Source organism: Anser brachyrhynchus (assembly GCF_964034855.1).
Source record: "Anser brachyrhynchus genome assembly, chromosome: 14".
Lineage (NCBI taxonomy): Eukaryota > Metazoa > Chordata > Aves > Anseriformes > Anatidae > Anser > Anser brachyrhynchus.
In genome coordinates this window covers 14,322,184-14,342,347 of record NC_137709.1, presented here as the reverse complement: position 1 = coordinate 14,342,347, position 20,164 = coordinate 14,322,184, and the positions used below count along the sequence as shown (strand labels likewise).

Sequence of the window (20,164 nt, the reverse complement as noted above, 5' to 3'; positions counted from 1 at the left end):
CCAGGACAGTCCCAGCTCTCTCAGCATCTCCTCCTGTGTCAGATACTCTAATCCCTTGTGGCCCTTTGCTGGACTTGTTGCAGGACATCCACGTCTCCTGTCCTGGGGAGCCCAGCACGGGGCCCAGCACTGGGCTTGTCCCGCCAGCACTGAGCAGAGGCCTGCCAGGGGCAGCCCAGCACACTGTGCGTCCTGTATGGGATGTGGCGTGATACCGGTGTTTGTTTCCGCTGCTTTATATTCCATAACTTGGTATCTTTTCTTACTCTGGGGCTTTCAAGTGCAGTGCAGTCTCGAATTGGAGCGCATAAGGCTATAATCGAGGAATACATTTTTGAAGCATTCTGCTCAGCGTTGAATGCGCTTTTGTTAAACATCGCAGCAGGGCAAACACTTGTCTGTCTTCTGTCACCTGCCATTCTTCTGAGGCATGGAGAGGAAAAAAAGCACGTTTCAGTTACCTGTTCCACATAGGTTTTGTCCGTATCTTCTTTGTTGGAGCAGTCAGTAGTTGGCATCAATTTGGACGAAAAGAACTGCAGTTAGGGAGGCCACGAGAAAGGCTCCATATTATTTCTCCAGAGCATTCTCACCACTGACGAGTTGTTTCTTGAGGCGTGTAGCTCTATTGAGAAAGCAGTCTTATGGGAACAAAAGTTTTATTTCTGAAGCAGGATTTTTATATCAATTTAAGTATTAAATGATTTGTATAGATGTCAAATACACAATAACAGCTTATCAGAAAATATGTAGAAACGTGTATAGTTGATTTTTAAATATCATTTTAGATTTCGTAAAAAAATAAGCACAGGAGGTGATGATTTAAGTAGCATCAAAATAATGGCCCATACTGGTTGTGCTCTTATCAGCACAGTTACATTTGAGTTTATGCATTTTTATTTTTTTTAACAACCAATTTCATTCTAATTTACTGAATACCAGTAACAGTGAGAATATTATTAATTTTTGCTTTTTGCATAATCATCTAAATGAATGTGCTTTTAGAGTTAAATTAATTTTGCAATATCTGTTCTTAAGCTAAATGTGAGTCAGCACCTCATAGTACATAGCCTTACCAGACTGCTTTGCTTCTCAAGCATTGCAGATTGTTTGGTGGTAGAGTGTAGGCATATCTGACAGTGTTCTGTTACCTGGTATGTTTGTACAGATTTGGTTATCTTGTTTGCTTAAGAAGTTAGCGAAATGTACCAAAATATTACTCTGTATATTACTAAAGACCATTACTATCAGTCATACTATAAAAAGATGGCATTACATGAAAAAGTGCATGCAGAACGTAGATGATGAGGCCACACTTCCAAGTCGTTCAGGACCCAAAGATGTGCATGGATGAAATTTGGCTGTTCTGGGTGTTGCCTGTTAGGTTGTCTGGTGTCGCTTCTTGATTCTGGAACATGAAGCATGGTGTTCTTTACTGTCTGCACTCTAGCGTGACTAATTCAAGTGTTGGATGTGATGGTCTTTTATGAATTCTTCTGTCTTTTTCCCTCTTAGCCTGGATGATGGTCTGTTTTTCCAGCCAAAGCCAAGACAGTTTATGCTGTATGTTTTTCAGTGTTCAGTGTCACTCCCTCTTTTTAACATTAGAGGCTGAAGTTTGAAACTTCTCGCATTGCTGAGAATAGTTATTGATCAAGATTCTTCACCAATTTTGATTGATCACTTTCATTAGTTTTTTGTTAGTTTTGTAAGCTTTTCAATAAATGTAACTATATTTCTATTCCCTGATGGTGAACCAGAGTAGGCTCTATTTTTACACTTATCTGTATGGTACATTCATGTTTGGAAGTCCTTAACTTATAGTATGCTGTGTCAAGTTGTGGCTACATTTATGATCGATAATTTAACAAAAGCTTGGTATAGACAACTGTCTCCATATAATAATATAGCTCTCAAACCCTTTGTGTGCATAGGTGAGACTGTGCCATTCCTTTCTGCTAAGCTCTTGCTTGATTCCAGTGTCCTCTGTATCAACTTACATTTGCCGATACGTTCAAAAGTTGAATTTTCAATGTTTGAATATCACTGTTGTTGCATTTATACATATGAACCATACTCTTGTTTGTAAGCGCTGTTAAATTCCCTCTCCACTTTTTGAGGTTTTTTTCTAAGCATCCAGTTATGCACAGGGCACCTTCCTGGTATAGCTATGCCAGGTGCCATTCACTCTTTATTTTGTACCATAGTAAAATTACACCTGTATTTCATCCTCACAAGTAGACTAACCTGAATTAAGTAACCAGGGACATTGCATTGCTCTTTCAGCTGTCTGTTTGGTTGGTTTAACCGCCTTGGTTAAACCTCCATTTTGTCTGGCTTTATGTAATGAATGTCATTGTCTTAATATTCTTAAGTTGTTATTACATGTATAAAACACTAGAAAATACATATTACCAAAGTAGACCTTTGGTTACCATAGGAAAAAGTGGTCTGAGGATTAAGGGAGCGGGAAGTGTCTGAAAACTATTTCCCATCTCATTTTGCATTAAGCAGTGCTCAGTCAGACTGAAAGATCTGCCCCACAGCATCTCCATTCAAAATGATTGATAGTCATGTTGGTGGTGTGCCTGGTGAGGAATTTAGAATCGTGCAGCATCTTTACTAACGTGTTGTGGGCTGTTCTCTTAAATTGAGTAGCTGTATTTTAAGTGCTTTTAATTATTAGTAGGTAGTTAAGGTTTGTTTTCATGCTCAATCATAGAACTGCCATTTTGGAACTACAGCAATGAGGAAAGTTGTGAGGAAAGCAGTACCAAAGTCACAGATGTTATAGAAATAACACTGAGTGAAGGAAATGAATTAATAGAACTACCCATCTTAAATAGATACATGATGATATGGAGACAATTAAAAAGAATGTGATGCTTTGTTTAATGATTTGTGAGGCAGTCACATTGTAAGAAACAAATGTCTGAAAATAGTTTAGCACATCAGCCTAAAAATACTGCAATACAAAACCAAAAGACAATGCATCTCAGCATTCTGTGCAGATTAACTCTAATTAGTAGGTAGGCTGTAAAGAAAAAACATTAAGAGCAGCTTAATGAGTTCAGTAGATACATATAGATTTAAAACGTATCCTAAAGAAATAAGACTGCAGGGCTTTTTTGTTTCAAATCTGTTTTAACCAAAAAATGCTTTCCCAAAGCTCTGATATTGACTTTAATTAAAAATACAAATCTTGGTTTTCATGGTATGTGATGGAAAATTATTGTTTTATATTGCAGTAATATGTTGCTATTATTATTGAAACCTTTATGCAATTTTTAGATTTAGAGGTAAACGTTTGTTATCGTGCAATAGTTGGAAAAATGTGTGATCACTTTTTTTTCCTGAAGGTAGTTTGAAGGTCATACTTAAAAATGGATTTAATTTTTAAAATAGCTTGCACCTGAACTGTTTAGGCCAATTTTCAGTTGCATTTTACGTTTAATTATGTAAATCCGTAGGAGAGCCTTAAAAAGTTACCCTTTGTTTAATCTCATGTGTAACCTGTGCTTCGAAGTTGGCAGTTTAATAAAGGGTCAGATTTTACTTATGTGGTTAAATAGAACATAAATGTAGACATTTCACACGATGTACCATGTAAATGTAAGCCTTTGTAGTTACAAGTTTTTGTAGCTGGAGAATTGTTTTAAAAGGCATGTAATTTATTAGCTATCAGTAGCTGCTTTATTGCCTTGCCGCGCTGCAGTAATAAATAAAAGAAAGTGAGCTGATTTTACAAATGGCACACAAGGTGCACATTTTGTGAAAAAAGTCTTTTTTTAAAGAATTGGCATTAAATCCTTTTTTTGTGATGACAAAGAGGCTAAGAGTGCAAACTGTATTTTCTGTTTATCGAAAACAGAGTCTCTTTTTCTCGAGGGCATTTTTTCCTATGATCATCAAGGGATTTCAAAAGCAATAAAGTGTGGAATCATTGTTCGACTTGAACAGTATTAAAACTTAGGTTTTAATTTCAGTGAAGTAATAAGATTTGAACCTGTCTCACATTACAGCACTGTAAGGCATTTAGCAATTGTATTTTAAAGGAGGTTTTTAAAATGCAGCTCACTTGTAAGCTAACTGTCTGTCTAGTAATTAATAGTTTCTCTTCAGCAGAGGCTGTTGTGAATCATACTAAGAAATCACAGTTTTGTTAATAACAAATTATGATAATTGTAAGGATGTTAATTCCTAATTAGTTTAAACCTACAATCTTTTTTTGCCCCTTTCCGAGATTGATTTTCAAATGAAGACAAAAAAAGTAGAGATTGAGGGTTTCAGCATGCTCTTCACCTTAAAATTAAAATGAAATGATCCACATTTATCTGTGAATTTCAAGAAACTTTATTCCTTGGCCAAGAGTGTAATTTAGCTTCCTGCTAAGAGCTGATGAAGTATCTAATCCATAAACATATTTTATATGATTAATACTAATTCCTTTTTCAAAGTTGGGTGTTAAAGATAATTCTGCAAAACACCAACCATTTTCTGTACTGACCTGGTGAACCCCAGGACACTGGAACTTAATGGTATGTCCAGCAAACTGTGTGCATTTTTCCAAAGATAATTCCAGGTGCTCAAAATGTAAATATTTCCTCAAGTTGTTTGATGAAGTGTTGGCTGATAAGAGAAGAGCAATCAATGTAAATTGTAGTTGGAAATGATCATGTATGATTTTGGAGGAGGGAGGAGGGAAGTTTATACACAGGTGCATGTTCAAAACAGCCATCAGTGTTTAACATTTGAGTGGTGAGCTATGACCTTTCGTGATGATTTTGAACGGTAACTGCCTCCATTAGCCATAAGGTTTGTTTCTTTATTTTAGTAGATGGCCTAGACTGTAAATATTAGAGGATCTAAAATAAATCAACATATTATCCTAAGGATACAAAACGTAAGAGCTATTTGTGGTTAGGAACCTTTGACAGATAGTTTGGATGAGGCAGATGATTGCCCGCCTCTCGTATCTGGCTTCCATTGCTATGCCTGCAGGCAGTTTAGTGTTATAGTTGTATATTGATGTCAGGGTTACTACTGAGTGGCTAGCAATGACAGATGTCTATAATTACAGGCAATGCTTCCAGTATTTCAGAAGAGCCAGCCTATGTTGAACAATTATCTTATTTCTGGCTTGCCAAAGAGGGTTGTTCAAATTGCTAGTATTAGCTGTGGTGGCTGTAACACCTCTCCTTATGCCGTGGGATAAATGTGCAAAAAGCACTGATGTACAGCTCCGGTGCAAAACCTTTTTAAAATACGTGATATCACTAAATTTGGTATGCTTAGGGCTTGATCCTGAGAGATGCATAACACCTGCAGCTATGCTCAAGTCAGTACAATGAAATAGTTTTAGAAATAGAAATTTTAAATAAATAGCTATGATTTTTATTACTTGTCTTTAAGTGCCAAACTAATGTTGATGTTAAAGGATATCAAACGGTCAAGTTGCTTGCACGTAAGCATGCTGAGCGGGCCACTTGTTTAGATGCAATTAAGCAGCTGGATAAAATTAAGCTGGACAGGGGCAAGTAAGAATGTAGATTACTGCTACTTCAGGTTTGGGAGTTTTCTGACTCCGGTACAAGAACAAATCTATTCTTGTATTGTAATCTATATGGTATTGTTTCATTTCGATCATTTAGAGGATTTTTAAAGCAGCATTTTACTTTCTTATTAAAATAAATAGATGACTGCCTAGATGGCTTGAATCTCTGCAGTGTCTGTGTTTTCCATCAAAGCTGTACACTGCTAGAACTGTGCCTTGAAAACTAAAAATCAACGGGATGATGTTCAAAAGTAACATCTATTAATACAAAAAGAGGCTGTGGAATTAGAAATCTCTAACAGTGCTTTACAAGAATGATAGTCTAAAGACTTTCAAAGCTAAACACCTTTTTAACAATTGGCTAAGACCTAGCAGGTAAACTGATTTCTTTTTAGAGAATGGTCCTCATGCTGCATTGGTGGTAACAGCAGTTAGTTGGTAGTACAGCTCCTGTAGCAAGTCCACCAGAATTATAGGTCTTTCTCAAGATTTTCAGAAAATAGAGGAATTGGAAAATGAATAAATAACTAAAACCAAAAGCTGAGAGGAAGTCATTGAAATGAAAAGACCAATTTCCACTTAAGAAAAGGTTTATTGCTGGCATTGCTCGGGCACTCAATGGAGCAAGAGGCAGGGAGCGAATGACACCCACACCCTGTGAATCCTCTGCTCCACGCAGCTGAGAGAGCAGGGGCCTGGAACACATCCCGTGAGGGAGCTGCTCATTCCTCGTACTGTCTGGACTCGAGGGGACACAGTATTTCAGCAGACTACCAAGGAAATAGCATCTGTAACTATGACTGAGCCACTCAGTGTACTTACTCTACAACATTCCACCTGGTTGCAATAACAATACCCTAATTTTTAAATGTTGTTTTATGGTAGGTCTCTTGTCAACTGAGGAATAACTTCATGCAGTATTTTGATTAAGCTGGCTGTGTAGGTAAGGCAGTAGTGGCGTATCATTTATGTAACTGACGTATTTCCTCTGGTTGCTTACAAACACATGCAGCACCGAGTGGAGGACGGCCTACTTTTTGTATAGTGCAGTGCCCAACTTCATCTGCTCTTCAGAGATCCCATCTGAAACTATTTGAGGCAAGTTCTTAAGGCCTATTAAAGATTTTTTTCTTGTAGGGAGCTAACTATATAACAACAGATTATCCTCTGGGCTTAGACTCTGAGTTAGGAGTGTTTGCAGATGTTACCTTTTTAAGACAGCTGGTCAGGAGTGGAGGCTTTATGACGACCAAGGTTTCCTCTGCTGTGAACGAGATAAAAAAGTGAAGGTTTTTTAAGCCCTTAATTTGGTTCGAAGGCAAAAGTTGTTGATCTGGCACTCTGATCCATTAATTAGGGGACTAAGTTCAGTTTCTCATAGATCGTGCAATTTGGAAGCTAGATTTCTGCTGCATGTAATGGAGCTTCCGTGTGTTAAAATTTAAAATACCAGATTTCAGCTTGAAAAATCGGTGAAAATTCTGCCTGGAAAGAAACTCTTGATTAGCATGGAGCTGAGTGGGTTTTGTGCAGAGGTATTAGAGAGGTGGGGTGGCACCCCCAGGAAGCTGCTGTGGTAGCCCAGACACTGGGTGAGTTGCCTGCAGAATTGGGGTAGGCTCTGTGTGGGGAGCTGCTCTCCAGCCCAGCCACGCCAGCCTCTTCGGCAGCAGCTGTCCCCATGCAGTTGCTATCAGTTTTGGAGCAAATACGGTTAAGGTCTGGTTTTGCCCTCAGTACTCATGACAAAATACTTTAATGTTACACTGATAGTTCTCTGCAGCAAGGCCTGCAGAGCTTCAAGGAAGTTATAATATCTTAAGCATTTACGCTGTGCCTACGGGTAATAACTTTACTGTAATTTTCTGAAGATTCATTATCCAAAATCTTAATTCATTATAATAGCCCTTATGAAACATATAGAAACCAACATTTTCTTGTGTTTTCTTATTTGCACAGTGTGAGAGATTCATTGCTCTGGTTTAATTTGTTTCATGGGGTGCGTTTGAGTACATTCCATACAGTGCTGTTATTGAATTTCTGTGACTGTCATTATATAGCCATACAACCTTTAGGAACTCATATTCTGAGCTTCCCAGTTCTGTAATCTGCTTCACATTTAAGAATTGACATAATTAGCTTCTTCAGAGTTATAACGAGAGCACCAAAAAGAGAAGACCTTAAAGACAAAGCAAAGTTAAACATATCTAGGGCCAAAGAGTAGAGAAGTCAGAGAAATAAAGTTTTAGTGTAATTACCACATTATTTCTCTGTTTGAAGTTGTATTTACATGCGAATGTTTTGCTCTATAAAGTGTTGCTTCCACAATTTTATTTTCTCTTTCTTTTTGAAATGCAGCAGGCAGGGTTCAAGTAGTTGGGAAGTGTAAGGTTATGTGATTTGGATAACTGGTAAAGCTGCTAGGTGGTAAAAGATTCACTGGCTCCAGAGCTGGTGAACCTGCTGGCTCCCTTAAACGCCCCAATTCAACTGAGGTGCCTTTCATTTTACAAATCTATTCACAAATCTATTTCACTATTCTGTGAAATGGAGCAAAGAGCAAGGAAGCTGGTGGATGGGATAGAAAACAAGACTTAGGAAAAGCGACTGAGGGAGGGCATTGGGGTCGTTTAGTCTGGAAAAGAGGAGGTTTAGGGAGACCCCGTTGCTCTCTACAACTACGTGAAAGGAGGCTGCAGCAAGGAGGCTGTTGGTCCCTTCCCCCAGGTGACAAGTGGCAGGATGTGAGGAACTGGCCTCAGGTTGCACCAGGGGAGGCCCAGAGCGGGCCTCAGGCAGAATTTGGTCCTGCAGAGGGTGGCCGAGCACTGGAACGGGCTGCCCAGGGCACTGGTGGGGTCCCCACCCCAGAGGTGTGTAAGGGACGTGTGGAGGTGGTGCTTGGGGACACGGCTTAGTGGGGGCATGCGGTCGGTCGGGGGTAGCTGGGCCTAGTGAGCCCAAAGGTCTCCTCCAGCCTGAGCAATTCCATGAATTTTTGATTTAATATGTTTGAAATTGTTGTTGTTGAAGGTGTTTTGCTGGTCTCTTCTTTATTGTCACTCCCATGACTATTGCCGTCACCTGTGAGTGTTGCAACCAGTGCTATTGCTTTTGGGTTGGCGTGGTGGTATCAGCCCAGCTTGCTTTAAGGGCTTTGATTATGTGCTTGTACCCGTGAAGCTTACCTAACGTTGTAGCCTCATGTTACCACTTCTGTGGATTTCTCACTTTAATTCATAACCGATGTACATTGAGATGATGATAGTGATGTGATATTTGACGGTTCAGAAGCTCACATTTTGTGGCGATACCACAGCGTGCTCACCCAGCGTTGTGTGTCGATGCAGGGTTTGTATTGGAGGTTACAAATCCCACAGTTGTAAGGATTTGGGAATAATTGTGTAAAGGCTTTACAGAAGTCTTAAACTGGTTGTTTCCTACTGAAAGTTAATTATCCTGCTCCTTACTCGAAGTCTCCAGGGGGAACTGCAAACATAGCCTTGTTTCTTTCTCGCTGCCAGGAGGAAGGGGGAGGCCTGGGCTGGAGGCGAGCCAGCAGGTGGGCGCCTGGGCACGTCCCGGTCCCGCAGGCGCAGCCTCCCCAGCTCCGCCGCTGCGCTCACCTTCGTGGCTCCGTGATGCGAACAAGGATGAGATCACTTCCACATGCAATTCCACATCCTTTTATGACCCCTTTCAACGGTGTTTTCCTCCTCCTTTTGAATACACAGCACGGTCTTTGTTGCTGAAGTGTTTTTTATTATTATCTGTCCAAAATGCTTTATCATTAATTTTTTATAGCGCTTAAAAGTCTAAGGGCATTTCATTGTTGTGGTTGGGGGCTGTTTGCTCTTCTATTTTTACATCCTAAGAGCGTGTTTCGGTTTGAAAATGATTTTGAAGAAGGTGTTTAAAATATCACGTTTATTTTAGCTTGCAATTTGTCACATTACAGACCGGGTAGTAGTTTTTATTACCAGCACTGTATTCATGCTGACTTGAAATGACCCTGTCACATGTGAAAACAAATCAGATTGTTGCTGTTAATGAGCTTTTCAATTTACTATTCAGTGGATCAGATAAGTGGATTTAAGAGGTAATGATCCTGCTTAGCACTCAAGCTTGGCTGTCAGATCCTAGTAGTTGTGGGAAATCCCCAGGGACAAAAGCGTTGACACAGTTCTTGATGGGATAATGGGAATCAAAGCTAATGGATGATAAAAGGAGTAGTAAGAGTTACAAGGATAATTGTGGATTAAAGCACTGCTCTTTGTCAACACTGACTGCTGGTTTAGTATTTATTTGTTAAACTCAGCCGTGGCTGAGAGCCCCGTTTGCCAACAGAGCGAGTGCTCCCGTTGCACTCGCCCGGCTGCTTTCCCTCCTCCTTCCCCCTTCTCCTTCCCCTTCTCCTTCCCCTTCCCGAGGAAGGGAATTTGGAGATGTCGCTAAAATTGCAGCTGCTCCATTTCAGCAGTGTGCTGTTTAGGGATGCTTTTTTTTTTTTTTTGTTCTTAGATTGGAAGATACGACTTTTATACTTGAATATGTTATCGTAGCTGCGGTTTACTGCAAATCATAGCTTTGCATTTACAGTGTGATAATTGATATTTTGCAAGGTTTGAAAAATAGTATGTGCCTTCTTTTCATATTTTGATTGTCCTTTCGCTACTGACTTCTGTCACAGCACATTGCATTCATGCAATTACAAAAGGTGATATTTTAGCTTACAAGTTAGGTAAATAAATCCTTGATGTTGATGCAATTTCTGGTTACAGCTGCAAGTTTATTTGCTCATGCCTTCATTATGCTCCAATTTAAAACTGAAGTTTTGGGGACATGAAGATACAATTATTATTTTTTTGTTGGCTTCCTCAGCGGTAGAATACTGCTGGTTTGGTTTTTAACCAAAGTTGTAGCATTGCATCAGTAGCAGAACTGAAGTTGGTACAAGCAAATTTAGATACAGTTACATAGGTATTAAGTTATCTAACGTTCATTGGTATTTGTGTAGAATATATAATATCGGCGAACAAAATTGACAGCTAGATGGCACCAGGCTTTCACTGCTGGGGAGCTGAGGCTGCCTGTGCTGGGCTCGGTGCTGCGTTTCAGACCTTGGTGATACTTGACTCGATCACGTAATATGGAAGAATTACATGTAACCCATAATACTTGTTTTAGTATCACTAAAGGTTGAAATGACTGAAATGAAATGTACCGACCTGCATTTAGCCTAGTCGTAAGCAAATAGCAGTGCTACTAGAGCTCAGGCTCGAGTGAGTTGCAGAGCATTGTGAAGTTTTGCAGTGCTCATTTCCCTTTTATTTCTCAAGTTGATTTAATCCAAATAAACATTTTTATCTGAACTAAATGTTTGGCTACTAAAACTACTAAAAAAACTGCATGAAGATTACACAGTAAGTAAAAAATTACACTTGGTGTGTACTGTGTCTTTGTTATTGCATCAAAACAGCAGTGTGATCTGGTAGCTGGGGTGCTGGGAAAACTCGGCTGGTAATTTCTCATGGATCTGAAGTAGAGGGAGAAAGTATACAACTAGAAGTTACTTGGCTGCCCCAGGAAGGGAGAACACAAAACTGAATGCCTGAGGAGTACCTGGTTTTCTAGAGTTTGTGACTGCTAGTGCAGCAACATGAAAGTGGAAGCTAAGGGACAGTGCTGAATCGTATCCCACTGAGGACAGAGACCAACAAAAGAATGTTTTCTCCGTCCCTTTGCAACTTTGGTAATAAAACACTTTTTTGAAAAGAGGCAGGTTTGTTCTGTGAACTGTAAAGTGAGTTTAATGTGAAAATTTTCTCTCTCTTTTGTGGGAAGAAATGTTTGCAAGGGCGCTTAAAAGCTGATTGGCTCCAAAATTCACAAAACACATTTTACAGTGTGTAAGTGATCTCTTACAAATGCTTTAGCTAGATTGGAACAGCAGGCATGTGTGCCTGTACTTTTCTCCTGCAAAAATAGGGAAAGGTTTTAGAATAAATTAAACTGCTGGTTCTTGTAAATGTCTATAATATGTTACTGTTGAAATGTTTATTTCCAGGTATATGCCCGAATGACAGAAGTCTTAGGAATAACAGATGACAACCAGGTTCTAGAAACATTTATGACAAAAATGTGAGTTTATCCTTGGGTTCTATTCTGTATGTATTTTGTCTTTAGTGTTTACTTTAAATCCGTGTTTTATTTTATGTTGTTAAGTTTGCCCTTTGCTAGAATAATGTCTTCTGTAAATTTTAAATATTTCAAGTAAGGAATAGCTATTTTTAAAAGCACCCTTATTTTCTGAAAGTACCGCAGGCCTCTAAATAAACACTTAGAGATAGATAGGTACTTCAGAGTGCCTGCATCACTTCTAGAAATGGCTTATGGGAGGATGAAGCTGAAATTTCATAGACGCTTGTTCAGGGACAGTCCTGGAATAAGCAGTTCCCTCCCTTCCCCACTTCTCGTTCCTGCACCCTCAGATGCCAGTAGAATTACCTGTAAAGCTTCAGCATGATTCACAGCAGGGAGCTGACCAAGTTAAGCTAATCTTTCTTTGTTTTGGGGAGGTTTGTTTGATTTGCTTTTTGGCAAGATCTGGCAAACTTTGCTCTTAGAAGTATGGATTCACATGGAAAGATTTTAAGGACTCATACTGAAGGATAAAAGGGGCATTATTGTCTGCCGTTCTCATCTCAGAGATAAGATGGTGTGTTTTTCTGTCAGACAAGTATTGCAGTACTTCTGAAGAATAAACCTAGAGAATTGCTCTTTTTCTTGTGCTTCTGTTGCAGTCTATAGGTCCAACAAAACTTCTAGGATTTTCTGTTTTATTACGTATGTCCTTAGTGAGACCTGAGAATTTCTCCTGACTGAAAAGTTCCATCTAAATCATTTTTTCTCTCTATTCAAAACAAAACGGTCTCTCCAAACAATTATGAATACCCACTTAAAAAATCTGGGAAGTTCCAGGAGGCAATGAGTTGTGTGTGTGCCAGGAGAAAGAGAAACGAGTACTTTAGGTCTTCATTCTGTGGTGAGGAAAACATTGCATTCTGTCATTAAGTTCATGTCCCCTAAATCTGACCTATATGACCATTAAATACTTTCTGTGGACTTAGACCTACTAGGGAAGCATCTCTTCTGGCATTGCCAGGTTAGCCACGATCTGTTCGGACAGTATTAAACATGAACTTGTCTTTTGCTGCCATGACTACCAACCTTGAGAAACAATAGCAATTAAGACAAAGTCATTTGCTAACGGGGTTTAACTTCTATATGGAAAATAAGGCATACATGTTTTGCTTCCTCTAAACCAGAAGCTGAGTGTTGCATCCTGCCCTAGGATAACGATAGTACCCATCAAACCTTGATATTTATCTGGAGAATGCTTTGTAGACAGGTAAATGAGGGTGATGAATGGAAAAATACTGATAGATACTTACTGCAGAGTTTCTGGAAGCATTTCATGTCATGGAATTAGCTAGGCTTCACTTTGTTGTTTCAAAATACAGTGAAACTTGAACGAATGAGGAAAAAGAGGGAAGAGGACTTCTGTATGGAGACCAGATGAATCAGTTTGTTCCCTCTTTCTACTCTTTCATACCATTGCAAGGAAATCCATGTTGCACTTGCTAATTGAGGAAATAGCAGTATATCATTTAACAAGTGTGATAAGTACTACATGTGTTTAGCTTGGATGTGGCTGGTTTTGCACAAGCACAGTAAATCAAGAGAAGATGGTGTTTTAATGTTGCATGGAGGTTTTTACAAGGAAAACCAGGTAAATAAAAAGCAAAACTCAGTGCTGCTTTTTAGATTACGCATTCTGTGTTTGTATTTTCTCTTACTCTGTGGCTTACTGTATTTTTTTCAAAACATGCAGTTTATGAATTGTTCATTGATCAGATTGCAGATCATTTTCGTTTTGCAGAATGAATGTTACAGCTTGAATTGGACAATTCAGTCAGTATCTTTAAGAACTGACTGTGATGCTGTTGTCCAAACACACTCATGTTTGTGCTAATTAATAAACTAGCTTCTTCCCAGTTATAGCATGTCGATAGGAAAATCTGGGTGTGAAACCCAAACATGCTGATGCATAATCTGACAAGTAGTGTCTGATGGGGCAATCCAGTCTGGCAGCATTTTTGATGATTTGTTACTGACACTAATCTTAACACATTTGAAGAGCAGTGGACAGGATACATGAGTGATTAAATCATTCACCTTTTTCTCTTAAAATACACTTTTAATAAAACATTAAGATGTTAACTCACCCTCATCGAATTCTGTCATTAATAGAAAACAATTTGAAATACTTCTTGCTGTAGCTACTAGTAGCTGCAGTAGCCACTGATCAGTTTATGGTTTAGAGGTTGCATTAAATAGGTATTCTCCAAAGTACAGAAATATTTTGAGATACATCAATGTAATAGCTGTCCTTTAGATCTGTTGACAATAGTTTAAAGTGCTGCTGTCACATCAGGTCCTAGACTTCTTATCACACTTCCAGTGGAAGTTAATGAATGTACCTTTTACTGAGTTCATCTTAAATTGTTTCTGGAGGAGTGAAGTTCTATGCAGGCAGATTATCTGTTAATGGCTGTATTTTCATCATAGTCTTAGCAGAAATTTATTGAGTACCTCTTTTAACATCACTGCCCTTGCTTGCTTTGACCATCATCTTAAAAGGTATACATGTGACAGGGGAAAAGTCAGCTGAAAAAATACCTAGCCTCAAACCAAGTTTTTTCTAATATGCAAGGCACCTTGAGCCTTCTTAGCCATGTTCAGCAACTCTGTAGCAAGAGCAGAACAGGTTCAAGGAGGGTTAAGCTGGGAGGAGGAAGGTGCGGGTGAAGACAGGTAAGGGGGAAGCAAGGGCTTTTGAAGGGGGCAGTAGGGCTGCAGGGGATGATGAGAATCTAGAGGGCTATGACTTAAGGTCCCAGTCTGGCTCCTTAAACTTCCTCTTGCCTAGCCTGTTCACCCAGGGTACTGGTTTTCAGAGCCACATGCTGTTCTTCTGTCTGTCTCGAGCTCTATCCTTTTTACTCCTGCTTCCTCCCAGAACAGCCATGTCACGTATTCCTCTTGGCCTGCTGGGAAGTGGCTCGAGGCCAGGACTCTTTTGGCAAGGAGTGAGGCACTGTACCCAGAAACGACAGCAGTTCTTTTCTTCTGTGGGTCCTCTTTTTGAGCAGTAGCTACCCACCTGTTTTGATCCTTCCCTGTATAGGTAAGAGGCAAGGAGACATTTAGACTGGGGTAGTTTTAGTTCCATCTGCTCCTTGAATCTCTCCTGGGCATCTGGTCCTAATTGTCTTTTATTTATTTTGGCAGCAAGCACCTTTCCTTTCTGTCATGAATTCTTTGTAAGCCTCTTAGGGTTCCTTTCAGTTATTATCAAATACATGTGGACATGATTTATCGTGAGGTAGATTAACAGAATGTTCACCCAAATGCTTAGTATTTTTGGTATAACATGATAAAATAACCGAAACATGAATGAAAGATGCGCATCCAACACTGCTGTCGGATTTTTTTTTTAACTGCTGTTACGATTTCACTGTGGTGGATACACACACACATACATATAAATAGAGAGATTTTTCCATGTAGTGTTTAAATTCTAGATAAGCGTAAAAAGTCTGGATCTCTGCATATTTTTCTGAACACTCAGAACTTACACGACTCCATGAATCACAGCAAACTAAAACTTGACACTTCTATTCATAACAGTATGTGTATTTTTTTTAACTATTCACCTTTGTCCGGCTCTAATGAAAAGTATATATCCAATCACTGTCATTGAGCCACAGAGAGCTTTTATTGTAAATGATGATAATGTACAAGAAATAATTAAAACATGACTGTACGGAGCCTTCTTCCCAACAAATTGCTGTCTTCATTATTACTGAAACACAATTATCACGCAAGGAAGATATTTTCAAAGTTCTTTTAGGGGATTTGGATGATTGTTTCTCCTACTTTTTAATGTTAGTTTGGTAGCAGACACCTTAAGCAACTTTGAAAGTTTAGTTTAAATTGTATGATTCTTCTTGTCTTTTTGATTTCTATAACACAAGTATATCTGTATTCTTGAGACAAAGGCTATTCCTAAATTTACATGATTCAGGCTTTCTAATTCACTCTAATTCTGCTCTAATTGTTCATTTGTTTTTATTATTTAAAAAGAAATCTCCAAATGTGCTGGTTTACAGCAAATGTCATCTCTTCCGGCTGGGTAGCAAAATATCTTTGACAAGATACAAATCTTTGACCATCCATGTGGCCAGATGGATTTTCTCTTTGTATAGTACATACTAACTCTTCAGTGGTCCCTATTCTTTGCTGACTTCACAATTTTATTAAAAAAAAAAAAAAAACTTTTTGCTTTTTTATCTTCTATCCCTGATTCTCTTGTTTTCTTCCAAAATTTTCTTTTTAAAATTGTATTGTACATTTTTCAGTTCTGTCTTCTAAGCTGGGCATCCCATTCCTGTACTCCACCAGTATTATTTCCAGTCCTCAACTTCCATAAGAGCTATTACATCTTTTATGAAGGGGACTGTCCTTCGGTGTGCATCCTTTTAATAGGAGTGATACAGTCCATGTGTTTGAAAAGATCCTTCTGTATACAGTAAGGATAGGGCAGGAAATTAAGGACAGTAAAATGGGTTAGAAAACAAAAATGTCACAAAATGGATTTAAGGGGCTGGAAGTGGATGTCGGTGTTTTTTTTGTTGTTTTTTTTTTGTTGTTTTGTTTTTTTCAACTATCATAAAGACTTGGAATGTGCAAAGAATTTTGATTCTTCTGTGGGTGGATGAAACTTTTCCCAGAGAATTGTAAATTGGCATATCTAATCACTATTTGCCTTCCCATTCTATATTTTAGATTTAAAAAACAAAAACCTCTAAAGTTGTACTTTTAAGTCACAAGGGCAGAGGTGTTTGGTACGCTGATAGAACTGCACTAGTAAGCAGTGATGGTGACAGGAGGTCTCAGAGCAAACTGGAGGGTTCTAAGGGGAAAAAGCTGGGAAGTTTCACCTTCTTTGGTATAGCTTTTAGAAGCTAGGCTTTTATTCTTGTCCTTTTACAAAAAGGTGAACTAAAAGCAAATATTTGAAAGTATACTGGATTCTTAATGGTGTTTAATTTAATATTTTTTAAATTCTCATAGCTCTATTCATTTTTCTGCACCTAGTTCAGTATTTTAATGCTGTGTAGTTATCAAAATTGCAAATATTTTGCCATTTTTTATTACCACTTTTCTTGTATTTGCCTTTAAAACGTGTTCAGTGCTGCTTATAACCATAACCATTTCTGTTAATTTGGATTGGTGTAGCTTTTGATGAAACTCTGACTTTCTGTGACTCATTTGAAACTTTATGATAGGTTGCTCTGACTCAGTTTCACTTAGTTCATATTTTAAGTCAATAAGCCACTTGAGAAAGAAAGAGACAAGGACACCAGCACTTGGATTTAAGAGCTGTCTTGCCATGATTTCTGTGAGAGCTGTAAATTTTTTCTCTTCTTTCATTCCTTGGTTTCTCTTCCTTTAATGGTGGAAAATCGCTTTTTGTATTCTGAGATTCCTCTATGGATCTTTACAAATTTTCTCAGATACTTAAAATCCTTCACAGGTGTTTCTTAAAGTATTACATTTTATGTGCCTTTCATATTGTCTGATATTGATAAGACAAAAACAAAAATGGGAACTGCTAAGATTATAATGGATTTTTTTCAGCCTCTCTTCACTCTTGAGTACTTCTCTAGCTTTTATATTGTTACTCTATCTTTCAGCATCCAAATACAGACATGAGAAGATATACAATTTTTAAAAAAAGTCATGAAATGTTGAAGAGCCTTCCTTATATAGTTTTAATTTTCTCTTCAAGCTGTTGCTGTGACTTCTTGTTTTTCTTTAAATGTCTTACATTTAGCTACTGAAGGACAAGGGTTTTGCTCTTTTGCAAAGTAGCCTTTTTATGATTTTGATATTGATGTCACATCTGGATAGTCCAAATTCATTTTTATTGCATTGTATGGTATATACTTGTTAAGGATTTAGTGCAACTATAAACATCTCCAGAACTCCCCATAGTAGAGATAAACTATGAATTATGGACTTGCTAGAATGGGCTATTTCTTTAAGGCAATTTGAACCTCTGTAGCTCTTCATAGAGATTTTGTTAAGTAAATCAATGTTTGTTTGCAAATATAAATTGAGGAATACTGCTTTGGTAATTGCATTGTTATTTGCCTTTTCCTGAGCAAATAATACTAAACATTCAGATGCCTTAAACTGCATTCTTGAAACTTCCTGAAAAAGAGGTTTAGTGTATGTGGTGTAGTGCATTCCTTAGCCTGTGTATATGTAAAAGATGGCAATAATCAACGCTGATTTTAAGGCACTGAACATCTGATCTTCAGGTCCTCCATTCCCAAAATTTCAATCCTACTGCTTCACTGTGTAAATAGCTGGTGCTGATTATGCCTCTTAGATGGTCAACTTTCATCAATAGGTCTGACAGCTTAAAGTCAGAATTGTTACGCTTATTCTGTGGACAGGGAAACAGAGGCATACAAATGTAAATTTACTTATTCTTCATCACCTGGGAGTTTGAGATAGACCCTAGGAATTTGTTGTCTTTATCAGGAATAGGTTTTCTATTTCTCCAGATGAATCCAATATCAGAAACTGTGCTCGCATTCTCTCTTATACAGCATTCTCTCTCCATCTGAAGGAAGGGGGATATTCAACTTTCTTATGGCTTTCTGATAAGGTGGGAGTGAATGTTCCCAGAAGAGCAGGGCTCAGTACTTGCCTTCAAAAAAGGGAGCGAGGAGCAAGCAACCTGTTCTAAGCCAGGCAGCCCAAATGTGATTCTCAGAGGAGTACTAGAAAAAGTTTTACGTTTTAAAAAAGTTCTACTGGTAGTTAGTCTATAACTGTGATCAGTGTGTTTCGGCTACTTTTTTTGTGTTAATTTTTTCTTGGACTTGCTGGCAGGAATGTACAACCAAAACATGAAGTATCAAACATTTGGGCTTCAGTAAGATTCTTGACACTGACCTGCGTGACATTCCCTTAAGAAAGCTAGCAGATGCCCGACTACAGGATCAGCGACTTAACTTACTGTTGTAACCACTTCTCACTTGAGAAAAATGCCATTCCTCCACTTTATAGGCTTCAGTTTCCCTGTTTCATTTGAAGGCTCCTGACACCGTTTCACCTCCTAACTACGTCTAGTAGCTGAACAAACAGCAGATGCCATCCCAGGTCACTTAGGTGTCTTTGTGCTGCCCTGCACACGGTATAGAAGAAGCTGTAGAAGCCCTTAGCTGTAGGTTTCAAGTCTCACAGTTAACCTGTTGGAAGGCAGTAGAGCAAGTCATTGTCACCAAAAATGGGAAGATGTTGTACATGGTTGGTGGTCCCCAGGGACTGGTAATATGTCTAATGTTACCCTATATCATAATTTGTGTTGGCTCATTAATAAGAGAATACTCTTCCAAAATGCCAGTGTCTGATAGGGGTTGCAATTAGGGAAATGCAGTATCCCCTGAGTATCTTCACTGTTAGTTAAGTGCTTGGTATTGGAAAGAGGGAAGAGGTAAATAGGGATTAGTATAAGAACCATAACGCAGAATTTCACCGGGAGTTGGGTGCAGCGAATCCAGCTCATTGAATCTGTCCCTCTAGTTTTTCTGTACCCTATTTCTCCTATGCTGAAGGGGAATTATAGCAATTTGGTTTTATCGCATGGAGAACTAGGCTGATAGATACTGCAGAAGTTAAGTGGCCAGATTTTATGTAGAAAAATGAGATAGATATAAGTCGGGGTAAGCTTCATTTAATTATTAGATATAATAAAGGAATATTGTTGTTGTTTTTTTTTTTAATTAGGATATTTGTTACAGGATTATAAAATGTTTGGATCACTTGTTCAGGATAAAAACATTGGGCATACTTTTATAACATTATCTTATAAATGGAAAATCCTAAGACTTATCACAGGAATATATTCATAGTATAATGCTCTACTAGTTTGAGCTTTTGTATGGCAATTCTCAGAAAGAGAAAATTGTGTTATAAAATCACATTTTTTTTATTTATTCTAGTGTTACAAATCTTAAATACCGGGGAAGATGTGAGCCTGTGATTTTAAGAACTCTTCAGTTTCTAAATGACCTTTCAGTTGGATATCCTTTTTGTTGTATATGACACTATTTGCAAATAATAAGGTAAAATTTAATGAGATTGTTGTTGTTGTTTTATGTGCCACATTTTAAAACCAATTAGGATGTTAATGTTTATTTGTTTTGGTTTATCTTTTCCTCTGCATGGTTACTGGTTTTTAAAAGGCAGGGTTATTTTCACGTAATTCTTAGCAGCAAATGAAAAATATAACTAGTTGCTTATGGTTATCTATCCCATTCGGAATCTTCTTGAAGTCAATACTGGTGATGAGTTCAACAGTACTGAGAACAGGATTGATTCTTTAAGCAGCTGGGAACAGGATTGGTTCTACTTTGAGGATGAGTTAACTAAGAAAAGAAGCACGAGTCAAATTTTAAACACAAGCCT

General features: G+C 38.3%; 1 protein-coding gene across 6 annotated transcripts in view; it reads left to right on the top strand.

The window, feature by feature from the left end:
• The window catches only part of RANBP17 (RAN binding protein 17), a 159,972-nt gene that overhangs the window by 72,447 nt on the left and 67,361 nt on the right, over positions 1-20,164 (top strand). For 5 of the 6 annotated variants that reach the window (XM_080554758.1, XM_080554759.1, XM_080554757.1 and 2 more), the window contains exons 15-16: positions 11,622-11,695; positions 19,699-19,779. The exons of the other annotated variant lie outside the window; for it this stretch is intronic. In XM_080554758.1, the coding sequence (XP_080410884.1) occupies positions 11,622-11,695; positions 19,699-19,779 (155 nt within the window). The remainder of the gene's footprint in view (positions 1-11,621; positions 11,696-19,698; positions 19,780-20,164) is intronic. 6 annotated transcript variants of the gene reach the window in all.